The following is a 26,557-nucleotide window of genomic DNA, read 5'->3' as shown; positions in this document are numbered from 1 at the left end:
ATCTTTTCATTGCAAAGTCCTGTGAGTTTATAACCTTTAAAAAAAGTTTAAAAGGGGCCCTGGCCGGTTCGCTCAGTGGTAGAGCATCGGCCTGGCGTGCAGGAGTCCTGGGTTCAATTCCCGGCCAGCACACACAGGAGAAGTGCCCATCTGCTTCTCCACCCCTTCCCCCTCTCCTTCCTCTCTGTCTCTCTCTTCCCCTCCCGCAGCCAAGGCTCCATTGGAGCAGGGTTGGCCCGGGCTCTGAGGATGGCTCCATGGCCTCTGCCTCAGGTGCTGGAATGGCTCTGGTTGCAGCAGAGCGATGCCCCAGATGGGCAGAGCATCATCCCCTGGTGGGCATGCTGGGTGTATCCAGGTCGGGCGCATGCGGGAGGGAGTCTGTCTGCCTCTGTTTCCAACTTCAGAAAAATACAAAAAAAAAAAAAGTTTAAAAGGAAAAAAAGTGACACTGATGAAGGATACAGATATCCTGAAAAGCAGTACTCTTTACATACACAAATGCAGTACAATGTTAATGAAAGAAACTTTTCTTCATATTAAAGTTGTTTCATAATAAAATATTTGAAAAAAAACGTTGCAGAAAAATAATCCAAAGTATGCAGACAGCTAAATGTTCAGCATAAAAAAAATCTAAACATAGAAAGGCAAAAAATAAACCTCAGAATATCCTAGCAAACTCATAATACTTCATTTAAACAGACCAATCTTCAAAGGAAATATTATGAGCAATATTAATCATTCTTCTTTACTATACCTTCAAAAGTTTTACCCATCCTTCAAAATTGTGTTCAAGTGCTACCTGTCCTTGTCTTCCTCAAACTGTGAGAATAAGTGGCTCCCTTGCTATTTATCACAGTTCTATTTTATCTTTCTTCTTGTATTTTTTAAATTATTTATCTATGTCTATCTTGCTCATTAGACTGCAATCTCCAAGGACCATGTTCTTAATCTTGGTTGCTTAATTCTTCTGCCCTCTACAAGCCCCAAATTATAAGAAAATCTAATGCTGAATAAAGTGGAATCCTCTAAATTCATGAGCAGGGGAGGATTATTAAGAGCTCATAAAAACTGTCACCTAAATTAAGTTGAATATATTAGGGGAATAAATAAACTTAGCTTGCAAGCAACTTCTTAGGGAATGCTACTTTTATCATTGTTTTACATCCAAACTTACCTTGAAAAACAGTATGTTTTACATAGTACTTATTTTCAATGTCCTTCATATTCTTTACTGCTTCAGTATTTCTACTGGCAAAGTCCAATTTTTAGATGTTAACTCTAAAATTTACCTTTTATTATCTAAAGTAATCATTCCAAAGAAATATCCAGGGTAAATAAAATCTGAGGACTTGTTCTACCAAATAGTTGAGACTGGCATCTGCTGAAGTGCTAAATTCTCAAGGCTTCTCTGGGTATATACATGAGAAAGGGTTCACCTCTCCATTAGCACACTGGTCCCTCAGAATAAAATTACAAGTCAAAATGGGCCTAATCAGTTGGTGGTGCAGTGGATAGCGCATCAGACAAGCCCGGGAGGACCCAGGTATTAGACTCCGAGGTCACCGGTTTTAGCGTTGGCTGATCTGGCTTGAGCACAGGGTCATTGGCTTAAGCGTGGGATAGTAGATATGACCCCATGTTCGCTGGCTTGAGCCCAAAGGTCACTGGCTTGAACAATGGGTCACTCACTTTGCTATAGCCCCCCCTCCAGTCAAGGCACATAGGAGGATGCAATTGATGAACAACTAAGGTTCCGCAAAGAAGAACTGAGGCTTCTCATTTCTCTCCCTTCCTGTCCATCTGTCCCTTTCTCTGTCCCTAAATAAATAATATAAAAATACTGCAGTAATGATAAAACTTATTTTTCAGTATTAGGAGGAAGCAGGATATACTATATAATTAATAAATAAATAAATGACTGACTGACTTAATAAATAAATAAATGTGAGCATGCTGCAGTAATGATAAAACTTATTTTTTAAGTATTAGGAGGAAGCAGGGGTAAAGTATCATTGACCAGTTGACCCAAACCCTAATGGTCCTAATGCTCTATCACCACAGGGTAGGGTGACCTATCTACTTTTTGGATATCTTTTTTCCTTTAATTTGTTATTACTAAAGACAGAAACATCTATGCACATCATTAGGAAAAAAAATGAGCATGTGCAAAGAATTTCAATGAGGTATATTTAATTTTTTCAGAGGACTTAATGGATACAATGTTACACTGGACAAATAAAATATCATATGCATGGTAAAAGAGGTAAAACTTTCACTCATCATTTTACCACTACTGAGTACTCATCCACATATTAATAAATACCTACTGAACTACTGGCACCTGTCCAATTTTCCTTGATAAAGTCCTGTTTATTACTTTAGAGAAAAGCATTAAACATTGAGGAAAACAATTTATTTACTTAACAAACTTGGTATACCTGGTATGTAATATTAACAATGTTTGAAATATTTTCCAATGATGGCATAAAAATAAATGGGGAAAAGGTTTTCTAGTGTTAAGAATTTTTCAATGGTCTTTCCCTAGTAACCCTAAAATTGATTGGCTTCAGGGAAAATAATGTAGTTATTCAAGCAAGGGAAACTACAAATTCTACATTTGAAAATGTATTTTTGCATACCTGAAGATTGACAAAATCCAGTATGTGAAGACAGCACTACATTTTCAGACACAGGCTTAATTCTCTGCTCATCGCTGCTGCCCTCGCCTACAGAATTCTGATCGTCCTCTCCTATATCAGAGGAAGATGAGGAAGTAATTTTTGCTTGTTTCCTTTTAGTGCTTGTTCTTAGAGAGTTTCTCATTTGCTCCTTGGCATTGCCTGTCTTCTTTTTAGCTGAAGTTCTTTGCTTCTTCAGCTTTTTATTGTCTTCAGAACTTTCATCAGCATCTGAAGACGACCGACTTTGTACTTCCTTGTTATTTCTCTTTGAATTTAAATTTCGTCTTTCCCTCAATTCTATTCTTTTCAGTCTCTTATCAGAAGAATCACAATCATCTTTTTTCACAGCGTATTTCTCAGTATCAGATGATGAACAATCTTGTCTCTTCCTTGAATTCTTTTCAGGCAAGTCACACCTTTTCTTCTCCCTTCCGGATGCTACATTTCTACTCCTTTTTTCTTCCGAAGAACCACAGCTCTCTCTTTTCCTCTGGAATTTCTCAGCTCTATCAAATAATTCCTCCTTCTTTTTAGAAGGTTTAGCCTTTATCTTTTCACTTTTCTTCCCCCTTTCCATTGTGTCATTCTTTTCTTTTATGCCTTCAGGAAAATGACAAATTTCTTCTACCTCTGGTAATTTCTCGTTGCCTTCGGATGATGATTCATCCTGTTGTTCCACCTTAATAACTTTTCTCTTCAAGTCTGCAGTTTTTCCTTTTTCTGCCCTTCCCTTTTTTCTCTGCTTTTTATCATCTTCAGAGGAATCGTAAATGTGCTCTTTCTTTGAGAACATCTCCGCAGTATCAGATAAGCGACCTCGGACTTTCTTGCGAGTTTTGCTTTTCAGGTGCTTACTCTTTGCTTTAGTTTCAGCCACCTTTTGGTACTCGGGAGAACTCCCACCCTCCTCCTTCCCAGAAGAAGGCTTATCGGTACTATCTGAGGAAACACTGGACTGCTGCTTCTTACAGAGTCTATCTCTTAACTCCCAGACAGCCTTGGCATTATCAACAGTGCCTCTTGCCGAAGAAAAATGGCCTCGCTCTGGTTTCCTTTCGACATCAGCAGATGATCCTTCCTGTGCAGCCTTCAAGTTTGGCTGCCCTTGATTACCTGTTCCATTTTTGCTGTGTTTTTCATCTTCAGAAGAATCATAATCTTTTGTATTTGAAACTCTTCTTTTAGGTATTCTAGCAGCCCCGATTTTACTCATACTCTTTATCTCTTTTTCTAATTCTGAGTCATAATTAGAAGATTCAGACTGGTTTTCTCGTTTCTTTTTATAAATTATAGACCTTTTAGCTGATTTGCCTTTTTTAACATCAAAATCTGAGCCAGAAGTAGAACTTTTTCGTTTTCTCTTTCCTTTATCATCTTTCCTTGTTTGAGTCTTGAAATCACACAAAGTTTTCTCATGATTTGTATGAATTTCATTAATGTCAGTATCTGAAGAACTGTGACTCATTCTAGATACCTCTTTGAGGATTGCTAGCATTTCATCAGAATCTGAATTTTGATCCACAATCTCCGGCTGCTTAGATTTAGGCAACTTACTGGTTTCAGGGCTATCTATAACCCTACCAGAAGAATTTCGCTTATTTTTTTTTCTCATTGGACCTGACAGTTTTTTCTTCTCCTTAATTGTTTCATTACTTTCTTCATCTGAATTAGATGTTGCAGGGTTGGTTTCTGTCTGTCGCCTTAAGGGTGTAGTCTTTACACGTGGAGATCTTCGAAGATCAGATTCTTCTGAAGGTAATGAAACATCACATTCCAATAAAAGAGCACTATCACTTTTTTCCTGTCCAAGTCCACAGTTCTCCGGCTTGGGGCTCAAACCAGAACTTTTACAGTCATCCTTATCTTGTAGAACTTCCTGACAATCAGCACCTTTAATTGGGGAATTAGAAAGGGAGACAGGGGTAAGTTTAACATATAATTCTTTTGTTACTTTAGCTGTAGTTTTTGATTTAATACCTCCTCTGTTGTCTTTTGAAGTAGTATTTAATTTTACAGAATTCTCCAGTTCTTGCTCGGTGCCACTGTTGCCATCGCCCTGATGATCAGCTGAACTCTGAACTTCCATGGCAGTCTCAAGATTCTCAAAAATGTCCTCTGGAACTGAGGATGGAACAGACACAATATCCATGTCTAGGTCTTCAGAAGTGTTAGCAGGTTCATACTGACGTTCCTCTTTTTTATCAGATTTCTCATGCTCACCACTGGTACTTTTATTTGCTCTTTCTTCTTGTCCTTGAACACTCTGATCCATGTGCTCAGTATCTAGCTGCTTTCTTGGCAGTTTGGCTTCTGATTCTGAAAAATCCTTCCTTTCCAAAACACAGGGTTTTTCTCCTTTGCGTAGTTTGGTTTCAAACTTAGCAACTATGACTTTATGCTCTTTGGTATTTTTCTCTTTGTTTACAGCTTCCAAACCTCGAATCTCTAAATTCAAATCTTCTTCTAATGCAAGATGAGCTTTCCTGATATCAGCCAACACAGATTTAAAAGCCTTAAGTTGACGCAACTTTGTAGCAGAATCGATTTCTGAATTATCTGTTGCCTGCTTCAAAAATTTAACATAACTAGAGTTCATGTTGGCTGTGGTCTCAATTAATTTTTTTGCCTTCTTAACCATCTCTTTGGGCACAATTAGTGCTGAATAAGAGTAGGTTACAGAACCAGAACATGAATCATCTAATTTCTTTTCTTCTCCATTACAATTCGAACTATTTTTCTTTGGAGAAAATTTGGGAGTATGGTCACACGCTTTATTATTCTTTTCATTGTCAACTTTTATCTTCTTCTTATTTTGTTGCAACAACTGCTCTAAATTTTCAAATACACTGTTACATGCAGTAACCAAGTCCAACAAAGGCTCCGGGTGACAAATGTAGCAATACCATTGGTTGTTCTCATCCAATATGGTAGAAAGCTCTTTTCGGCCAAGGTTCCGCAGAATGCATTTCTTACAGAAGGCATTATGGCAAAAATCACAACAAATCAAGTTTCCACCTTCTGCACACCATCTGAAATTATTTAAAGATTAAAATATTATTCCCAAACAAAGCTCATTTTAAATCTTTTCACTGTTAAAGCAACTTAACTTTTCCTGACAACAATTTTAATAGTAACGCAATTTATGTCATTCGCTTATTCTTTATTAGAAACTTAAAGCAGACATAAACCTAAAGCTTTGAGGAAAAGCACATCTTCCTTTAAGGGTATCAATGACCAAAAACTACAAAAAATGAATCTAATAACATTATGTAAGAAATTTCCTGACCCAAAATAAATAAATAAACTGAATTTTAGTTCATCTTGACGTACGTACTACCTACCGACATTGTTCATCCATTCCATCTGAGTCACGACTAATATCATCACTCATGTAATATTTAAAGCAATTCTATAAAAGAAAAGAAAAAGAGGAAATTTTATTCAAAATTGGTAACATCAATAAAGAAAACTTTACATTTTAAGTCATTAATAAGGGAGTGAGTGTGTGTGTGTGTGTGTGTGTACTTTAGACAATCAAAACAAAAACACTGAACTATCAATACTGGTACTTTCTAGACATAGGAACACCTATATATATTCCATATATAAAAGTTTATAAAACATTTTGCTAAAGTAAATTTCTGATCTCATATGACTGGTTACTAAAGCTCTACATTAGATGTGGAGAGACACTTTGGTTGTTTCCATGTCTTGGTCACTATCAATAATGCTGCAGTGAACACTGGGGTGCATATATCTTTGTGAATAAATGTAAAAATTTTTCCGGAATGTATGCAGAACAGGAATTGTTGGGTCATATAGTAACTATATTCTTAATATTTAAAAACCTCCATACTGCTTTCCATAGTGACTATACCAGTCTCATTCCCACCAGCAGAAAGTGAGGATGTCATTCATATATACAACCTCTCAAACATTTATTACTTAATAATGTAATGTCTTGTTCATAACAGTCATTCTAGCACACATGAGGCAGTATCTTATTGTAATTCTGATTTGCAGTTTTGATTTATAGTTTTAATAGACTGAATATACAGTGTGTCGGTAAAGTCATGGTGCACTTTTGACCGGTCACAGGAAAGCAACAAAATACAATAGAAATGTGAAATCTGCACCAAATAAAAGGAAAACCCTCTCAGTTTCTGTAGGATGAAGTGGCAGCATGTGCGCATGCGCAGATGATGACATCACACCATGTATACAGTGGAGCAGCCCATGGCCATGCCAGTCAAGATGTGGACGGTACAGAGGAAAGTTCAGTGTGTTCTGTGGATCGCTAAATTCGAATCTGTGACCAAAGTGCAACGTGAATATCGGCGCATTTATAACGATGCGCCACCACATAGGAATAACATTACTCAGTGGGATAAGCAGTTGAAGGAAACCGGCAGTTTGGTGGAGAAACCCCGTTCTGGTAGGCCATCAGTCAGTGACGAGTCTGTAGAAGCTACAAGGGATATAGCTACCTAAGGAGCCCTAAAATATCTGTGCATGAGCCCACATCGAACTGCACTGAATAGGTATGAAACTGGGAGAGATTTTCTTTTATTTGGTGCATATTTCACATTTCTATCATCTTTTGTGCTTTCCTTTGACCAGTCAAAAGTGCACCATGACTTATGGACACATTGTAGAAGTTGTGGTACAAACACTGCTCACGAAAATTAGGTGATCAGGGAACATGCAGATACTCCAGTACTTCAAGCCTTTTGTATAGTGCACTTTCACCAAAGAAATAAAAGTTGGTCTTGCGTCTCATTTGCATAATCAAACAACTTTCTTTGACTTGTCGTTTGCTTTTCTGATGTTCTTATTTAATAAAAAAAGTTAAATACTTCTTTTTATTGCTGCATGTTAATTTTGAAATCTCCTAATTTTTGTGAGCAATATATATACAGTGGAATACTACTCAGCCAAAAGAAAAGATAAAATTTTTAAAAAGGGCAAATTACTGCCATTTGTGACAATATGAATGCATCTTGAGAATACCATGCTAAGAAAAACAAGTCAGACAATAAATCTCAAGAACCATATAATTGCACTCATATGTGGGTATAAAATTAAAAGCAACATATGAACAAATAAGGAAAACAAAAACTCATAGACACATATAAAAACTTGTGGTTACCAGAAGGAAGGTAAATGGGCATAGCGACAATAAAGGAGGGTAAATATAAGGTGATAAGAAAATTTAACTTTGAGCTGGACTAGGCGGTAGCACAGTATATAGAGCATCAGTCTGGAATGCTGAGGGCCCAGGTTCAAAACCCCAAGGTCGCCAGCTTAAGAGTGGGATAAAGAGACATGACCCCAAGGACGCTGGCTTGAGCCCAAGGGTCGCTGGCTTGAGCAAGTGGTCACTCGCTCTGCTGTAGCTCCCAGGCTCAGGAGCTGCAATGAAGAATTGATGCTTCTCATCTCTCTCCCTTCCTGTCTGTCTGTCCCTATCTGTTCCTTTGTCTCTCTCTGTCCCTGTCACACACACACACACACACACACACACAAAAAAAATTGTGATTGCCTTATGACCCAGCAATTCCACTTCTGGGAATATATTCAAGGAAACCTGAAACACTGATTCAAAAGAGTATATACACCCCAAATTCACTGCAGCATTATTTACAATAGCCAAGATCTAGAAGCAGCCCAATTGCCCATCAGTAGATAAGTGGATAAAAAAAAAAGCTGTGGTGCATTCACACAATAGAATACTACTCATCCATACAAAAGAAGGAAATCTTACCTTTTGAGACAGAATGGATGGACCTAGAGGACATTATGCTAAGTGAAATAAGCCAGTCAGAGAATGACAAATATGTGATCTCACTTATACATGGAATCTAATGAACAAAATAAACAAAACAGAAATCGATTCAGAGATACAGAGAATAACCTGACAGTTCTCAGAAAGGAATGGGACTCAGAGGTTAGGTGGAACAAGTAAAAAGAAAGAAAAAAAACTTCACAGACATTGACAACGGTACGGTGATCACCAGAGAAAAGTGGAAATAGAGGCAGTTAGAAGAGGGTAAAATGGTGACAGGAGACTTGACTTTGGATGGTAAACACATGATATAATTGACAAATGATATGTTACAGAATTGTACATTTGAAGCCTATATAATTTTATTAACCAACATAACCCCAATAAATCCAATAAAAAATAAAATGTTTATAATAAGAAAAAAATAGTTCGGATATAAAATTTTATATTCAGTCTGATCTCAACTATATAAATATGCCCTTTTAGAAAAAAATAAACGGAAATAAACTAATGTTTATGCATGAAGAAAAGGGAAGGTTATAAAACATATGTGTGCACATAAATATACTCTTCAGATTTTCTAACACACTATGCCACAGGTAGTCAACCTTTTTATACCTATCGCCCACTTTTGTATGTTAGTAATAAAATTTTCTAACCACCCACCGGTTCCACAGTAATGGTGATTTATAAAGTAGGGAAGTAATTTTACTTTATAAAATTTATAAAGCAGAGTTACAGCAAGTTAAAGCATATAATAATAATTACTTACCAAGTACTTTATGTTGAATTTTCACTAAGTTTGGTAGAATAAATCTTTATAAAACAACTTACTATAGTTAAATTTATCTTTTTATTTATACTTTGGTTGCTCTGCTACCGCCCACCAAGAAAGCTGAACTGCCCACTAGTGGGCAGTAGGGACCAGGTTGACCAGCACTGCAAAAGTGGGTGGTTTTTATAAAAAGGTTCACCATCACGGCCCTAGCCTATGCCTAGGATATGCTGAACCAATCCCACTTCACCAAATTAATTCCTATTTATATTTCAGATGCCATTTTATATCATCTTCATTATAGAGCCCCCCATCCAACTTCAAAGTACACAGGTTTCCTATATGTGCTCACAGTGCACAGTATCACCCTTATCATGGCACTAATAGGGTTTGGGGGTTTTTTTTGGGTGTGTGTGTGTTTTCTGAAGTGAGAAATAGGGAGGCAGAGAGACAGACTCCTGCATGTGCTCGACCAAGATCCACCCGGCATGCCCACTACAGGGCAATGCTCTGTCCATCTGAGGCATTGCTCCACTGCAACCGGAGACATTCTAGTGCCTGAGGCAGAAGCCATGGAGCCATCCTCAGCACCTGGGCCTACTTTGCTCCAATGGAGCCCTGGCTACGGGAGGGGAAGAGAGACATAGAGAGAAAGGAGAGGGGGAAGGGTGGAGAAGCAAATGGGTAGGCGCTTCTCCTGTGTGCCCTGGCCAGAATCAAACCTGAGACTTCCACATGCCGGCCGATGCTCTACTGCTGAGCCAAACAGCCAGGGCCCTAATAAGGCTTTTATCAGTGTTCCCCACTAGAGGGCAGAGACCATTTCCATCTTCTTCATCACTGTGCATTGAATCTGACACACGGCAAGCATTCAATTATTCGTGGAATGAATTATCAAAGATCATTACATACCTTACAAATAAGGACTTGCAGTGACGGATGTCTATAAATGGAATCTTTTTGAAAATGATTGACCTGTTGTCCACAAGCTGTGCAGCTCACAATCCCATGAAGCCCATCTTCTAGGAGAAAGGAGTGACCTTTATTAACACATACACACACACACATAGGTATTAACATTAGTCATAATTTGTAACTTTCTTATTGGAAATTAAAAGCCTCACAATCTATGGAAAAATGTCTTTTGCATACAAGTAAAAAAATTAATAATGTTATGAACTTACTAAAAACATGACCTTAGCAAATCTCAAAGCTACAAATCCTAACTTGTTTCCCTTTACAAATACAAGACCTATTTCTCACAACAACTTGATATAACATAAAGAGACTCCATAAAAGAAGTTCTAAGCTCTGGCCAGGTTGTTCAGTTGTTTAGAGTGTCATCCCAATACACCAAATTTTTGGTTTTGATCTCCTATCAGGGCACATACAAAAATCAACCAAAAATCAACAAATGAAGGCATAAAAATGTGGAACAACAAATCGATGTTTCTCCCTCCCTCCCTCTCATTCTGTTCCTTTCTCTCCTTTCCTCTTTCACAAAAATAAAACAAAAAAATCAATTAAAAATTTTTTTAAAGTTCTAAGAATAGGGGTCAAGAGCTCTTTTTTAGTTTGCTATTGCTGGGCAAATAAATTCAATATCTGATGTTAAAGAATTTAGAAGTAAGTGATATATGTGGAACTCATTCCTTCTCTTTCAACCCTATACTTAAGTTAGATATGTCATAAAGTTATTATTCTCAAAACAAAACTGTCAACACAGATCTTCTCAATATATTATGTGAAAACCTGATATTATACTGTTAATTTGTTCCTAAAATTTACTTCAGCACTATCCACAGTTCCCATTAATCTGTCTTCTTTCTATATCTATTACATTATCTACTCCATATTGGCACTATTTCCAAATAATACTTGTATGTACATCTATCTTGGCAGCAAAATCTCAGAAGGGTAGAGAGAGAGAACAAAAGGACAGCAGCCCCATTCATCACTGTCTGCAGAAAAACAGACTGAATTAATGTAAGCAATGAAGAATAAGAGGAAATATCTCCTGCCTCAATCTCATCCCTAGCTCTACCTAAATGCTTCAGTCTGAGCTGAACATAAGAATCATCTGATAAATTTGTTTGAAAAACAAAGATAGAATCCCCACCCTAAACCACTGAACCAAAATCTCCTAAACATTCTTTTTAAGTTTTACGCATGATTCTGATATGCAACCAAGACCTTGATCGAAGTAAGAAGGCAGATTATGATTCAAAAGAAGCTGGTGAAATGTCCACATTTGTAAATAAAAGGGAGATCGCAAAAACAAAGAATACAAACTGTCTCTTTCCCTAAATAAAAGACAAAACAATGTAACACTTTTCACTCTTTAATTTCCTATTCTTTTTTCTTACTTTAAGGTCTAAGCGCTATGGACCCAAACATTATCACAATTACTTTTATTTGCAGAGATTAAAAACATTTATCCAAGGCACAAGGGCACCATCTTATATTTTCTTGACAGAAAATCTAGAGAACTTGAAGTCTTACTATACAAGCTACTAATATTGTATTTTAAATAGTACTGTCCTGCATTAGTGTTTGATCTTGAGTGGTCAGTCATATATTCTGTATCTGTTTTAACAGAAACAAACATGTTTCTGTTAAACAAATATAAAGTATGCTTTTTCATTTAAAATGATTGCATTCAGAAAAACTAACAACATAAATAAAAGCTAGAGTTTGAATGATATCTATTAAGCATACTCTAGGTCAGCGGTTCTCAACCTGTGGATCGCAACCCACAGGTTGAGAACCATTGTTCTAGGTGCTTTTTGCACATGTATCACTTAATAATTAAAACTAGATAATATACTGAAGAATTTTTCCCACATGTGCACAAGGAATTGTATAGAGAAGCGGTTTTTAATCACAAGACCGCAGACCAGTCTGCCAGAATTTTCGTGCTGGTCCATGAAAAAGTTAACCACCCCTGATGCTGTATGAAGACTGCAGACCCAATGATGTGAGTCTAATTCACTTATGCTCAGTGTAATTTCTGCCTTAATGATCCTTGAAGTAATTCTATTTTCACCAGTCCCCAATTTAAAAAGGTTGAAAACCACTGATACAGAGGACAGTCACTGTAGCACTAACTAGAAAATTTGAAAGAAAGAAAACTGAAAATAACTTCACATTTGGGAAATGGATAGTGTTTACTCACACAACAGAATTCTATAGAACAGTGAAAAAAAAAACTAGATGTACATTTATTGATATGGATAAATTTCAAAAACAATGTTAAATGAAAAATGTTGCAATAGGATGTATACAGGATACTATTTTGTATATGTTTAAATGGAAAATAAATGCTCTCTAAATATATGTATAGAAAAATATAAAAAACATGCATGAAAACACACACACACACACACACACACACACACACACACAAACATGCATACAAACATCAGGATAATTACTACTTGACAATGGTAGAAAAGGGAAATTGATGAGTAGGACTGAACCAGTATTTTATTTAAGTGAAATCTGAAGGACCTATTATAAAATACTGAAATGTTCCTTTGCTTTATGTACTTGTTTCTATATGTGTTTTAAATTTTTATTTTTGTTGTATCTTAATGATAATACAATATGTAAATTAAAAAGAGGCATTATTGTTTCTAAGTTCAATATATTTTAACAATTTTAAAGAGAAAACAAATTTATTGTGTCATACAGAAAAAATCAGGTCTAAACTATATTTTCTAACAGTTACACTGGGAAAAGGCTGTCAAACAGGCTATGGTATTTAAAATAGTGCCTGCTAAAATGTTCAATATAGCTTTATCTTTTAGTTTAATTTTGTTTGAAATTAATATGAGCCTGACCAGGCAGTTGCACAGTGGATAGAGTGTCGGACTGCAATGTGGAGGACCCAGGTTCGAGACTTCGAGGTCGCCAGCTTAAGTGTGGGCTCATCTAGTTTGAGCAAGGCTCACCAGCTTGAGCCCAAAGTCGCTGGCTTGAGATAGGGATCCCTCGTTCTGCTGTAACAACCCCCCCCCCCATCAAGGCACATATGAAAAATCAATCAATGAACAACTAGGGAGCTGCAACAAAGAATTGATGTTTCTCATCTCTCTCCCTTCCTGTCTGTCCCTATCTGTCCCTCTCTCTGACTCTCTGTCTCTGCCACAAAAAAAAGGAAAAAATTAATATGAATATTTTATATATAAAGTTTACCTTCTGACGGTTTACTAAATTAGGCTTCAATTTTAGAACTAACTTTCCTTAGAAGTCTGACCATTAACTAGCAATACAGTACCTCAGATCACTAGTTAATTCATACAAGTGTATATAAATAAACATAGTTAAATTTCCTGTGTGATTTCTGACAGCTTAAAGATGTGGAAAATCATTAAGACAAACAACATTAACATTTAAGGGCTACTATATGGCTATAAACAGGTATTTCCTTAAGCACAATATAAACATTCCTACACAGAACACTCAGTAAAATATTCCGAAACTTATCAGCTCAGACCAACAGCATAGCAAAGTGGCAACTAGGACACCCTTCCCAACCACTTTTGTTCTTTTTAATTCTCCTTTCAGCCCTTATTCACAGTTCAAACACTGACTGCTCCAGAGTACCTCCCAGAAGACACCATTTCTATATTAATTTTAACACAATGCAATACACTTAATGATCTTTCTTCTCTAGAGGACCCATGATCAAAAAAAAAAAAAGATCTTTGCCATCACCTTCTACTTGCTGATTCCATTAAGAATACGACTTAGGCCTGACCAGGCGGTGGCACAGTGGATAAAGCATCGGACTGGGATGCAGAGGACCCAGGTTCAAGAACCCGAGGTCGCCAGCTTGAGCACAGGCTCATCTGGTTTGAGCAAAGCTCAACAGCTTGGACCCAAGGTCGCTGGCTCAAACAAGGGGTTACTCGGTCTGCTGTTGCCCACGGTCAAGGCACATATGAGAAAGCAATCAATGAACAACTAAGGTGTCACAACGAAAAACTGATGACTGATGCTTCTCATCTCTCTCCGTTGCTGTCTGTCTGTCCCTATCTATCCCTCTCTCTGACTCTCTCTCTGTGTCTCTGTAAAAAAAAAAAAAAAAAGAATACGATTTAGCTTTGGTGAGCTTTGTTGCTCAATGACACCCCACTACAAACTAGATTCTTGTTAAATCTTCCTTATGCTTGATAGGGGTAGAACACCACACTGTGGACAAAAGACAAACAACTTTTCCTTGATATTCTCCAACAACTAATATCTTATTTAAACTGAAAACTGGTAATATGTATTTTAAGAATACAGATATATTTTACCAGTTCCATCAAGATAATCATATAGCACTGAAATAAAAATCTACAAAAAATTTCACCAATAATAAAAGAACTATGCTATAATCTCACAATGAACATAATAAATGTTAAATAGACAAACTTCCATTACACTTCTAAGAAACATAGTGTCAGTCCAATCTTCTAGAGATTTGCTCCTTTTAGAGTCACAGATTCTGGCTGTTAATGTGCCCAAAAAATACATATAGAAACTAAAAATCACAAACAAATGGGATACATACTCCACTGTCATAAATTTCTAAATGAATCCTCCTTGTGCCAACTTTTTATAGATGATAAGCCAATGTAATTGTGTGTATAGGTGAGAGTAGACAGACAAAGGAGAGACAGCTCAGACAGATGTACAAATGGTTCCTAGGTCAAGCTCCCTTCTCTTTCCTACTCATTTCAGCATTGCTATCCTTAGATCAATAGATCTCCAACTTTAATGTACATAAGAAGAACCTGGGGCATATTTTTGACATCACCCCCAGAAATTCTAATTTGTTTAGAATGGAGTCAAGGGACTTAAATTTTTAAAAAGCACCCCAGGTAACACTACTACAGATGTCCATCACTCCTTAAAACAGTATTTGAGATACGTATACAGTTACCTGAAGGCCACAGGCCAGATTCTGTCCCATATGAAACTCTTTCGGGTTGAGGGCACACACAGTACTCTGGCATATAGGCAATGCAGAACTAACATGCGCAAGAAGGAAATGCTGAGCTTCTGGAGATAACTTAATAGCCACTGAAGGCAAAGGTGTTTTGATAAATGGTGTTAACCTTTTCTGCTTCAGAGCTCAGAGAGAAACAGAAGTTATTTTTAAGTAGTGCTTTGAATAAACAATGGGCAGAAAAGTGGAGGTATTTTTAGTAAGTGCATCAAATTTTCCAATATGGTCATCAACAGCAATTTAAACTCATGTTTTCATTTTCACTTGTATTTACCTCCGCGTTTTTTGAGATTTTCAGTTTTCATTTTACTTCTGCTTCTAAATTCAGGCCCTTTAAAATCATCTTTGTCTTCATTCAGCACTGGCTCTGGCTGTACAATCACTGTACCTAGAATGATTTCATTTAAAAAACCATTACACATATTAAATGTGCAAGTGAAGTACAAGACTTCAGATAAAGCCAACATTGCTGGTACATAGTTTTATTTCTTTCAAGTTTTCAATACTTGTATAAGGACCTCTACAGAGAAAATAAAACAGGGAAATAGTAAAAGGGCCAGGTGTCAACACTCAGATTACTTTTTGGAATATAGCTCATGAAAATGGGGGAGGGAGGTATTATGAACTAATTATAACTAAATGTGTGAATAAAGCAGAAAACCTCAGCCCAGTTCTGAATTTTTATAGTACCTATCACAAGAGCTATTTTGAATATGAACATCCATGCTAAGTTTCATAAAGAATTTATAAAGCAAAATGACCAGAAGAGAAAAAATTTTAAAGACATCTTATTTTTCTCAAAATGCAAATTACAAACAAAAAAAAATATTTTTGAGGTTTTTTTCTCTATTTTTTCGTTTACTTCTCAATCTTAGCTAACGTTCAATATTATATTATTTGCAGGTATACAATACAGTGGTTAGACATTTATATAACTTACAAAGTGAGAAAAAGATTTTTAAGAGTGGTTTTATATCGCCTTGGAGGAGAATAATAGGGGGCAATGTGAGAAGTTAATTCTGCTATTATTGCAGTACCTATTCTGAAGTATTTCCCAACTAATATAGCAAAGTTTCACTACCCTGCAATGTCTATAAAGAGTTTTACACAGAAGATTGCTTTAAGTTCTAGTGCTCAAACAATAAACTATAGAATGACATTAGTGGTTAGTTTCTATGGAAATATTTTAGAAAGAATATACTTTCTTAGCTATAAAATGTGAATTGAAGACAGAAGTTAATTTATGGTTTCATTATAATCTCTCAAGATCAAATAAAGCAGGGGTATAGAAAAAGTATCCAGGTCTAACATATATCTCTATTGCTGGGCTTAGTCACTGGGCATTACTGGCAACATTTAAGAAAGGAAAACCTCATAGTCAGGGGCAATCTAGTTCGATGAATTTATGAATGTCTGAGAAAAGGGGGAAAGAGGTTACAGAGGACTGCGTTTACACAAACTGCTGAATTTATATCATCTCCACAAATAAATACTTAATCCACAACAAACAGTTCACATATAGATTCTAGAGAAGCCCCAGCATTTGAAAAAAAGGTAAAGATTTATAGCTAAAAAAATAATAGAATTCTTTCTGAAGACTCTCCTCTAAACGGAAGCAAAGCAGCAGAGTGGAAAGAGCACTCACTAGCTTTGGATTCAGGCAGACCTGGGTTCAAATCTTAGCTTCTCAATTTAAAGCTGAAAAAGTTCCTTGAGCTCTGAATTTGTTCCTTCATCTCTACAAGTAGAAACAATAACTACCTTACAGCACTGTTTTGAGGATTAAATGAGTTAATTTTGTAAGAGTCTCGTATCTGTACATATTCAATATAGAATTCTTAACCATAATTATAATCACCCAAATTTAACCTTATCGAAAGAGTTTATTTTTGGTTTGATGGGAGAGCATTATGCTTAGTTTGTTGGTAACATCCCACACCAACTTTCTTCCATAACATCACTAAAACAAAGATTGGAATTCCTAGTTCTTAGCTCTTACCCTGTGGCCATAACAGAGACGCCCAGTGAGAATAAAGCTATACAAGGTGAGTCACTGCCTATAAGATGCAGACTCACATGTTAGTTGTCTGACCTTGGCCACCAAAACCATCACATAATATTACCATAGATGATTTGTAAATCCAAGTAAACAGTAGGTCCATCAATTTTCCTTCTCTTTCTCTTCTTTCTCTCATTTACTCCTTTTTCCTCATTTCACCCCTTATCTACTGTAACTTCTAATTTGTCCTGGTCAAGCAATGTCTTACCCTCTTACCCACCATTTTGAAAATTTTCCATAATCAATAATGTGTCATAAAAACACAAGTATAGGCAGAACACAAAACTTAGTAAGCACTGCTCTCAGAATAAATTTGAAGTATCTTCTAAGAGCCTTAAACTATTTAATAAAGAAAAAAATATAAACTTTTGACTGAAACACCGTGAAATTACCAAGACCCTTGTTATTCTCCCATCAGGTAAGCCTTCTGATCTCAGACTTGGATTATAAAAAGTGCCAAGATTTTCATCTGGCTCTTTTGTCCCAATCTAATTAATGAAGTTTTAAAGTTAGAACTGTAACAGTTGAGAAGTATGTGACAAGGCTTTTTAAAGGGATAATAGTAAGAAATATACCTAAGTCCATCTATAATAGTTAACTTCAGCTTTGAGTCTCAGGGAATTTAAGAATGCAGTAAAACTAAACTTTAAATGCTGTTGTTTAAAAGTTTTCAGAATATTCATTAAGTTTTTCTACAAAGCAAGCACATTAAAATTTACTGAACCAAAACTTAATATATTAAACTTTTAAACCAATTTCTACAATCAAGTATAATGAAAACTAAAATCCCCTTTCCAGAACACAACAGAAAGTTTTGTTCCTTTCAAAGCTGACATGAATATTCTGAATTTTCAACCTCAATAACATACATTATCATTACTATATTAATAAATTTCCAGACTATCACTATTAAAGTATCAGGTTGGTCCTTTACACACAGCTAACAATAATCAAGTTCAAATTTTAAAATAATTATTTTTGAAAATGCATTTTAACTTTAACTTCATATGAAAATTAAAACACATTACCTTTTGGCAAGCTTTGCATAGTAATATCATTTTCTGAATTCTCATTAGAGGCATCTTCATTTACAGTGTCATCCAAAGGTTTTTCATCATCAGATTCTACATACTTTGTAACAATGGAAGGTTTCCTATGAAAGAATTACATCCATAGAATTATGGGCATTTCTGACAATTGGAACATGACCCAAAGAATATAAATAACATGTTTAGACTGAGCAGTAGCTCTTAAGCAAGGATGCACATCAAAATGACCTAGGAAAGCATATATCTCTATTCAATATTATTGAAGAACAGAATTTAATAGGAAGGACTAGGACATATACATTAGGAAAAGCTACCTAGGGATTATGAAAGGAACACCAGGTTGAGAATCACTACAGTAATTTAATAACAACCAAGCTATATTTATCAAGAAATATTTACCGGACAGGGTCGTGCACGTTTGTAATGGACCAGCACTTGAGTGTGTGGGGAATTTTCATCCAGTTATTTTGTGTGAAGCGAATGCCATAAATATGAGAATGAAGGGCAAAGTCCGCACTAAAATGTGAATTTTGCTGAGCTAGAACATGATCTATAAAACCATCGTTTTCTAAGCTTGTAAAGAATCTTGAGATGAATTCTGAACTCAGGTGCAAAATAAAACATCACTTGAAATATTAAGCCAAGACCTAGACAAGATAGCGATGGATTAGGCCTACGTACAAACTTTCACCTCCCAGAACCAAAGTGGATTGCAAACTAATTTTACGAACCATCATCTGGAAAAATCAACTTTGGACTAAACTAAAAGGACTCTTCAACCAAGGAACACTGAAGAAGCCACACTAAGACTAGTAGGAAAAGCAGAAACGCGGAGAGGGCTGCCCAGCTCCCCGGAGCTAACGGTACCTGGGAGAGACTCGCGTGGCGGAAAGTGACTTTAGCAGAGAGGAAAGGATCCTGAGTCCCAGGAACAAAATCCCACCTGCAGCCCCAGAGCCTAGAAGAGGTGTATGGACAGTATTTAGCTGTAAACAAGACAGGATACTGTTCATGAGAAAGACACTGATTTCTCAGACCCAGGATTCTTCTTAAAGGGACCATACAGAACACCTTTCTCACAACCACTCACCCGGGGCTCCGGGGGACAGGGAGAGAGGAGAGGACCAGAGCAACAGGAAGAGAGTGTAATCTAGGAGGCACAGGGAGAAACACTTTGAGAGACAGCCACCCTAACTTCTGGGACGGGTCACTCCCCAAATCTGAAGTGAATATTTTCCCTGGAAACAGCAATACCAGCTAAGGGAAGCAGAACACCAGCCAAACAAGCTCTGCCGAGGCATTCAGAGGAGAGTCGCTTAGAAGGAGGGAGCTTTCGGGACTACAGTAGTGAGTCTTAGGGTCTGAGCTGCAGCGCCCCCCCCCACACACACACACGGCTGCGGGCTCACCCGAGGGGGGGCGCAGAGGACACGGAAGACGGCTGGCCACAACTGATGCCCAGGTGTGAGCTCAGTCTTGCCCGGCTGGGGTAGAGGGGACATGCAAAAGTGGTCAAGGCCAACTGTAGGCTGCCTGAATCCAGCCTGCTGGGGAAGGGCAGGAGCTCCAGAAGGGGTGGATACCCGCTCTTGAGCAACGGCATAGGAGCACAGCCCTGCCCCGCCTGTAGAACCTAGGCTTGTGGCCTGACTTGGGAGCCAGCTCCTCCTAAGAGGATGGACCCAAAAGCCCAAAACAGGAAGAGTCCTGCTACTGAGCATGGGCATGCCGTCCCGCCTACCTTGTGAAGCCAAGGTTTGTAGCAGTCCCACAAGTGGGTTCCTCCTGCAAAAGCAGGGCGAAAGCCCGGAAACAGGCGGAGACCTGCAGTTGAGCAAAGGCACTCGCCACTGCACTCAGGGCCGAGCATAACACCGCCCACGGAGATGGAGAAAAGGTCAAGGCCACCAAGGGTTGTGCACCCGAGCAAGAGATCACAGCCACTACCGTGAAGGAGAGGTGGAAACCACAGCAACAGCCCCAGAGGGCAGGCACCAGCAACGCCCATACCCAAATGCCCTAGGCAGAAACAGCAGAGGGGGTGGCGGGCCTGCAGACAGACCATACCTAGGGAACAGAGGCCATACCCAGTGGAGTCCAGTGGTAAAAACCTTCCTTTACACAGACAAAATGAGAAGCAGAGAAATGTAACAGAAATGAATCAAGAGAAATCCCCAGAAAAGGACCTGAATAAGTCAAATATAACTAAATTACCAGATGCAGAGTTTAAAGTAACGATTGTTAGGATGCTCAAAGATCTTAGAACAAACATAGATGGTCATTACGAACAACTAAATGAAGACATAGCAAATATAAAAAAGGACATTGAAATAATAAAAAAGAATCAGTCAGAAATGACAACTACAATATCAGAAATGAAGAACACAATAGAACGAATTAAAAGCAGGATGGATGAAGCCAAAAATCGAATCAGTGAGTTAGAGAACAAGATAAATAAAGGCACGGCAGCAGAGCAGAAAAAAGAAAAGAGACTCAAAAAGTCTGAGGAAACTCAAAGAGAGCTCTGTGACAACATGAAGAGAAATAACATCCACATCACAGTGGTTCCTGAAGAAGAAGAGAAAGAACAAGGGATACAGACTTTGTTCAAGCATATCATAGCTGAAAACTTCCCTCAGTTAAGGCAGGAAATCATTTCACATGTTTAAGCACAGAGAACTCCATTAAAGAGAAAACCAAAGAAATCAACACCAAGACACATCATAATTAAAATACAAAAGCTAAGTGATAAAGAGAAAATATTAAAAGCTGCTAGAGAAAAAAAGAATATCACCTACAAAGGAACCCCCCCATAAGGATGACTTTCGAATTCTCAACAGAAACACTTGAGGCCAGAAGGGAATGGCAAGAAATATTCAAAGTAATGCAGAACAAGAGCCTACAACCAAGACTACTTTATCCAGCAAGGCTATCATTTAAAATTGAAGGAGAAATAAAAAGCTTTACAGACAAAAAAAAACCTCAAGGAATTCACTACAACCAAACCAAGGCTGCAAGAAATGCTAAGGGGCCTCTTGTAAACAGATCAAAGGAGAAAAAGAATATAGCAAAAGAGGAATACAGTTTTAAAGAATAAAATGGCAATAATTACATATCAATAATAACGTTAAATGTAAATGGTTAAATGTTCCGATCAAAAGACATAGGGTAGCTGTGTGGATAAGAAAACAGGACCCATACATATGCTGTCTACAAGAAACACACCTTAAAACAAAAAATGCACATAGACTGAAGGTAAAAGGGTGAAAAAACTATTTCATGCAAATGAAAATGAAAAAAAAGCTGGGGTAGGAATACTTATATCAGACAAAATGGACTTTAAAACAAAGACTATAGTTAGAGATAAAGAAGGTCACTGCATAATGATAAAGGGAGCAATCCAACAGGAAGATATAACCGTTATAAATATCTACACACCTAGTAGAGGAGCACATAAATATATAAAGCAGACTTTGATAGATTTAAAGGGCGAGATCAACCGCAATACTATAATAGCAGGGAATTTCAATACACCACTAACATCACTAGATAGATCCCCAAGAAAGAAAATTAACAAAGAAACAGCAGACTTAAAGGACATACTAGATCAACTCGATTTAATAGATATCTTTAGAACCTTTCACCCTAAAACAGCAGAATATACATTCTTTTCAAGTGTTCATGGTACATTCTCTAGAATAGACTACATCTTAAGGCACAAAAGCGGTCTCAACAAATTTAAGAAGATTGAAATCATATTCAGCACTTTCTCTAATCACAATGGCATGAAACTAGAAATCAACCACAACAGAAAAACTGAAAAATACTCAAGCACGTAGAAACTAAATAGCATGTTATTAAATAACGAATGGGTAAACACTGTGTTCAAAGAAGAAATTTAAAAATTCCGAAAGGCCCTGACTGGTTGGCTCAGTGGTAGAGCGTGGGCCTGGCATGCGGGAGTCCCGAGTTAGATTCCAGACCAGGGCACACACGGGAAGCGCCCATCTGCTTCTCCACCCCTCCCCCTCTCCTTCCTCTCTGTCTCTCTCTTCCCTTCCCGCAGCCAAGGCCCCAGCGCTGAGGATGGCTCTGTGGCCTCTGCCTCGGGCGCTAAAATGGCTCTGGTTGCAGCAGAGGGATGCCCCAGATGGGCAGAGCATCGACCCCTGGTGGGCATGCCAGGTGGATTCCGGTCGGGCACATGCGGTAGTCTGTCTGACTGCCTCCCCGTTTCTAACTTCAGAAAAATACAAAAGAAAAAATAATATTAATAATAATACAGAGGATCAATGAAACGAGGAGCTAGTTCTTTGAAAAGGTAAACAAGATTGATAAACCTTTAACCAGACTCACCAAGAAAAAGAGAGAGAGGACTCAAATAAATAATATTAGAAATGAGAGTGGAGAAATAACAACTGACACAACAGAAATACAAAATATTGTAAGAAAATACTATGAAGAACTGTATGCCAAAAAACTAGACAACCTAGATGAAATGGACAAATTCCTAGTAACATATAATCTTCCAAAAATCAATCTGGAAGAATCAGAAAACCTCAACAGACCAATTACACCAAATGAGATCAAAACAGTTATCAAAAAACTCCCAAAAAATAAAAATCCTGGGCCCGATGGCTTCACAAGTGAATTCTACCAAATATTCAAAGAACTAACTCCTATCCTTCTCAAGCTATTGCAAAAAATTCAAGAGGAAGGAAGATTTCCAAGTTCCTTTAATGAGGCGAGTATAACTCTGATTCCAAAACCAGGCAAAGACAACACAAAGAAAGAAAAGTATAGGCCAATATCCCTGATGAATTTAGATGCTAAAATCATCAACAAAATATTAACAAACCAGATCCAGCAATATATGAAAAAAATCATACACCATGATCAAGTGGGATTTATTCTTGGGAGGCAAGTCTGGTACAATATTCACAAATCAATGTGATTCATCACACAAACAAAAGGAAGGACAAAAACCACATGATAATTTCAATACATGCAGAAAAATCATTCGATAAAATCCAGCACCCATTCATGATCAAAACTCTCAGCAAAGTGGGAATACAGGGAACATACCTCACATGATAAAAGCCGTCTATGACAAACACACAGCCAACATCAGACTCAATGAGCAAAAATTAAAAGCAATCCCCTTAAGATCAGGAACAAGGCAGGGGTGCCCCCTCTCACCATTCTTATTCAACATAATTCTAGAAATCCTAGCCACAGCAATCAGACAAGAAAAAGAAATAAAAGGCATCCAAATTGGAAAACAAGAAGTAAAACTATCATTATTTGCAGATGATATGATATTTTATATAGAAAACCCTAAACTCTCAGTCAAAAAACTACTGGACCTGATAAATGAATTCAGAAAAGTAACAGGATATAAAATTAATACTCAGAAATCAGAGGCATTTTTATACACTAACAATGAACAGTCAGAAAGAGAAATTAAAGAAGCAATCCCCTTCACAATTACAACCAAAAAAATAAAGTACCTAGGAATAAATTTAACCAGGGAGATTAAAGACTTCTACTCAGAAAATTACAAAACATTGATAAAAGAAATCAAGAAAGATACAAACAAGTGGAAGCATATAACATGCCCATGGTTAGGAAGAATAAACATCATTAAAATGTCTATATTACTCAAAACAATTTATAAATTCAATGCAATATCAATTAAAATACCAATAACTTAATTCAAAGTCATAGAACACATATTCCAAAAATTTATATGGAACCAAAAGAGAACACGAATAGCCAGCCTCAGCAATCTTGAAAAGGAAGAATAAAGTTATACTACAAGGCCATTTTACTCAAAACAGCCTGGTACTGGCATAAGAACAGGCATATAGATCAATGGAACAGAACTGAAAACCCAGAAATAAACCCACATTTTATGGACAACTGATATTTGACAATGGAGGTTAAGAGCATATATTGGAGTAAAGACAGCCTCTCCAACAAATGGTATTGCAAAAACTGGACAGCTACCTGCAAAAAAAAATGAAACTAGACCACCAACTTACACCATTCACAAAAATAAACTCAAAATGGATAAAAGACTTAAATGTAAGCCGTAAAACCATAAGCATCTTAGAAGAAAACATAGGCAGTAAGCTCTCTGACATCTCTCGCAGCAATATATTTGCCGATTTATCTCCACGGGCAAGTGAAATAAAAGACAGGATAAACAAATGGGACTATATCAAACTAAAAAGCTTTTGCACATCTAAGGACAATAAGAACAAAATAAAAAGACAAACTATACAATGGGAGAATATAATTGATAATACATCTGATAAGGGGTAGATAAACAAAATTTATAAAGAACTTGTAAAACTCAATACCAGGTAGACAAACAATCCAATCAAAAAATGGGAAAAAGAAATGAATAGACACTTCTCCAAAGAGGACATACAGATGGCCAACAGGCATATGAAAAAATGCTCAACATCACTAATCATTAGAGAAATGCAAATTAAAACCACAATGAGATATCATCTCACACCAGTGAGAATAGCGCCCATCAACAAAACAACACAGAATAAGTGCTGGCGAGGATGTGGAGAACAGGGAACCCTCCTGCACTGCTGGTGGGAATGCAGACTGGTGCAGCCACTGTGGAAAACAGTATGGAGATTCCTCAAGAAATTAAAAATCGAACTGCCTTTTGACCCAGCTATCCCACTTTTAGGAATATACCCCAAGAACACCATAACACTGCTTGAAAAGAAGAAATGTACCCCCATGTTTATGGCTGCATTGTTCACAATAGCAAAGATCTGGAAATAGCCCAAGTGTCCTTCAGAGGATGAGTGGATTAAAAGGCTTTGGTACATATATACTATGTAATACTACTCGGCCATATAAATGATGACATCGGATCATTTACAACAACATGGATGGACCTTGATAACATTATACTGAGCAAAATAAGTAAATCAGAAAAAACTAAGAACTATATGATTCCATACATAGGTGGGACATAAAAATGAGACTCAGAGACATGGACAAGAGTGTGGTGGTTACGGGGGATGGGTGGGGAGGGAAGGGGTTTGGGGAGGTGAGGGGCACAAAGAAAACCTGTTAGAAGGTGACGGAAGACAACTGGACTTTGGGTTATGGAAATGTAGCATAATCAAATGTCAAAATAACCTAGGGATGTTTTCTCTGAACATATGTACCCTGATTTATCAATATCACTCCATTAAAATTAATTAAAAAAAAAAGAAATATTAAGCCAAAATAAAATTATTACCCATACATCCTAAAAAAAATTTGTTTTGTACTGGTTAAAAACAACAAAAGAACCACTAAATCAGCGGTTCTCAACCTGTGGGTCGCGACCCCGGCGGGCGATCCCTGTGTTTTGGTCGTTCGACCCCCACCGGGGTCGCGACCCACAGGTTGAGAACCGCTGCACTAAATTGTAAACTTCTTATAACAACTATATTACACAGTACAGTATGCATTCATGTGCTTAGAAGTAGTTTCAGTCATTATGAACAATTCACTGACATTTCGCACAGAAAGGTATTTTTACCACTCTCTGATCGCCTTATAATTTTCTTATAATTATAATGGCTTCCAATCCCCACCCTAGACAATTTCACATAACCCTAAAAAACCCATACTACCTAAAGTTGCCAGTTTGATCCCTGGCCAGGGCACATACAGGAACACATCAATGTTCCTGTCTGTCTCTCTCTGTCCTTCCTCTCTCTCTCTAAAATCAATAAATAAAAAAATTTGAAAAAAGCAATTACCACAGTGCTGTTATAGTAAAAACATTTTTTAAAAACTCATACTGCCTAATAAGGCTTTCATATTTCATTTCACTTTTTCACCTTTTTCAAAGCACACATATGATCTAAAAGAAGCAATCTACATATTGCAAGGGCCTCGAGTACATAATAAATCCTCCCTGGAAAAGCCAATATAAGAATGAATTAATAATTGTTGAAGGCCCTGGCCGGTTGGCTCAGCGGTAGAGCGTCGGCCTAGCGTGCGGAGGACCCGGGTTCGATTCCCGGCCAGGGCACATAGGAGAAGCGCCCATTTGCTTCTCCACCCCTCCGCCGCGCCTTCCTCTCTGTCTCTCTCTTCCCCTCCCGCAGCCAAGGCTCCATTGGAGCAAAAGATGGCCCGGGCGCTGGGGATGGCTCTGTGGCCTCTGCCCCAGGCGCTGG

At 37.5% G+C, this 26,557-nt stretch overlaps 2 protein-coding genes across 7 annotated transcripts in view; one reads left to right on the top strand and one right to left on the bottom strand.

The window, feature by feature from the left end:
- The window catches only part of ATP7A (ATPase copper transporting alpha), a 554,573-nt gene that overhangs the window by 263,759 nt on the left and 264,257 nt on the right, over positions 1-26,557 (top strand). The gene's annotated exons all lie outside the window — the stretch shown is intronic.
- ATRX (ATRX chromatin remodeler) overlaps positions 1-26,557 on the bottom strand; it is a 214,380-nt gene that overhangs the window by 142,801 nt on the left and 45,022 nt on the right. For 4 of the 6 annotated variants that reach the window (XM_066250415.1, XM_066250416.1, XM_066250414.1 and 1 more), the window contains 5 exons: positions 18,330-18,454; positions 15,517-15,630; positions 10,157-10,284; positions 6,026-6,093; positions 2,643-5,713 (listed from right to left, as the gene is read on the bottom strand). In XM_066250415.1, the coding sequence (XP_066106512.1) occupies positions 2,643-5,713; positions 6,026-6,093; positions 10,157-10,284; positions 15,517-15,630; positions 18,330-18,454 (3,506 nt within the window). The remainder of the gene's footprint in view (positions 1-2,642; positions 5,714-6,025; positions 6,094-10,156; positions 10,285-15,516; positions 15,631-18,329; positions 18,455-26,557) is intronic. The other 2 variants (XM_066250411.1, XM_066250413.1) reach the window with 2 other exon arrangements.

This window comes from Saccopteryx bilineata, chromosome X (genome assembly GCF_036850765.1).
Source record: "Saccopteryx bilineata isolate mSacBil1 chromosome X, mSacBil1_pri_phased_curated, whole genome shotgun sequence".
Lineage (NCBI taxonomy): Eukaryota > Metazoa > Chordata > Mammalia > Chiroptera > Emballonuridae > Saccopteryx > Saccopteryx bilineata.
This window is presented reverse-complemented; position numbering and strand designations above follow the sequence as displayed.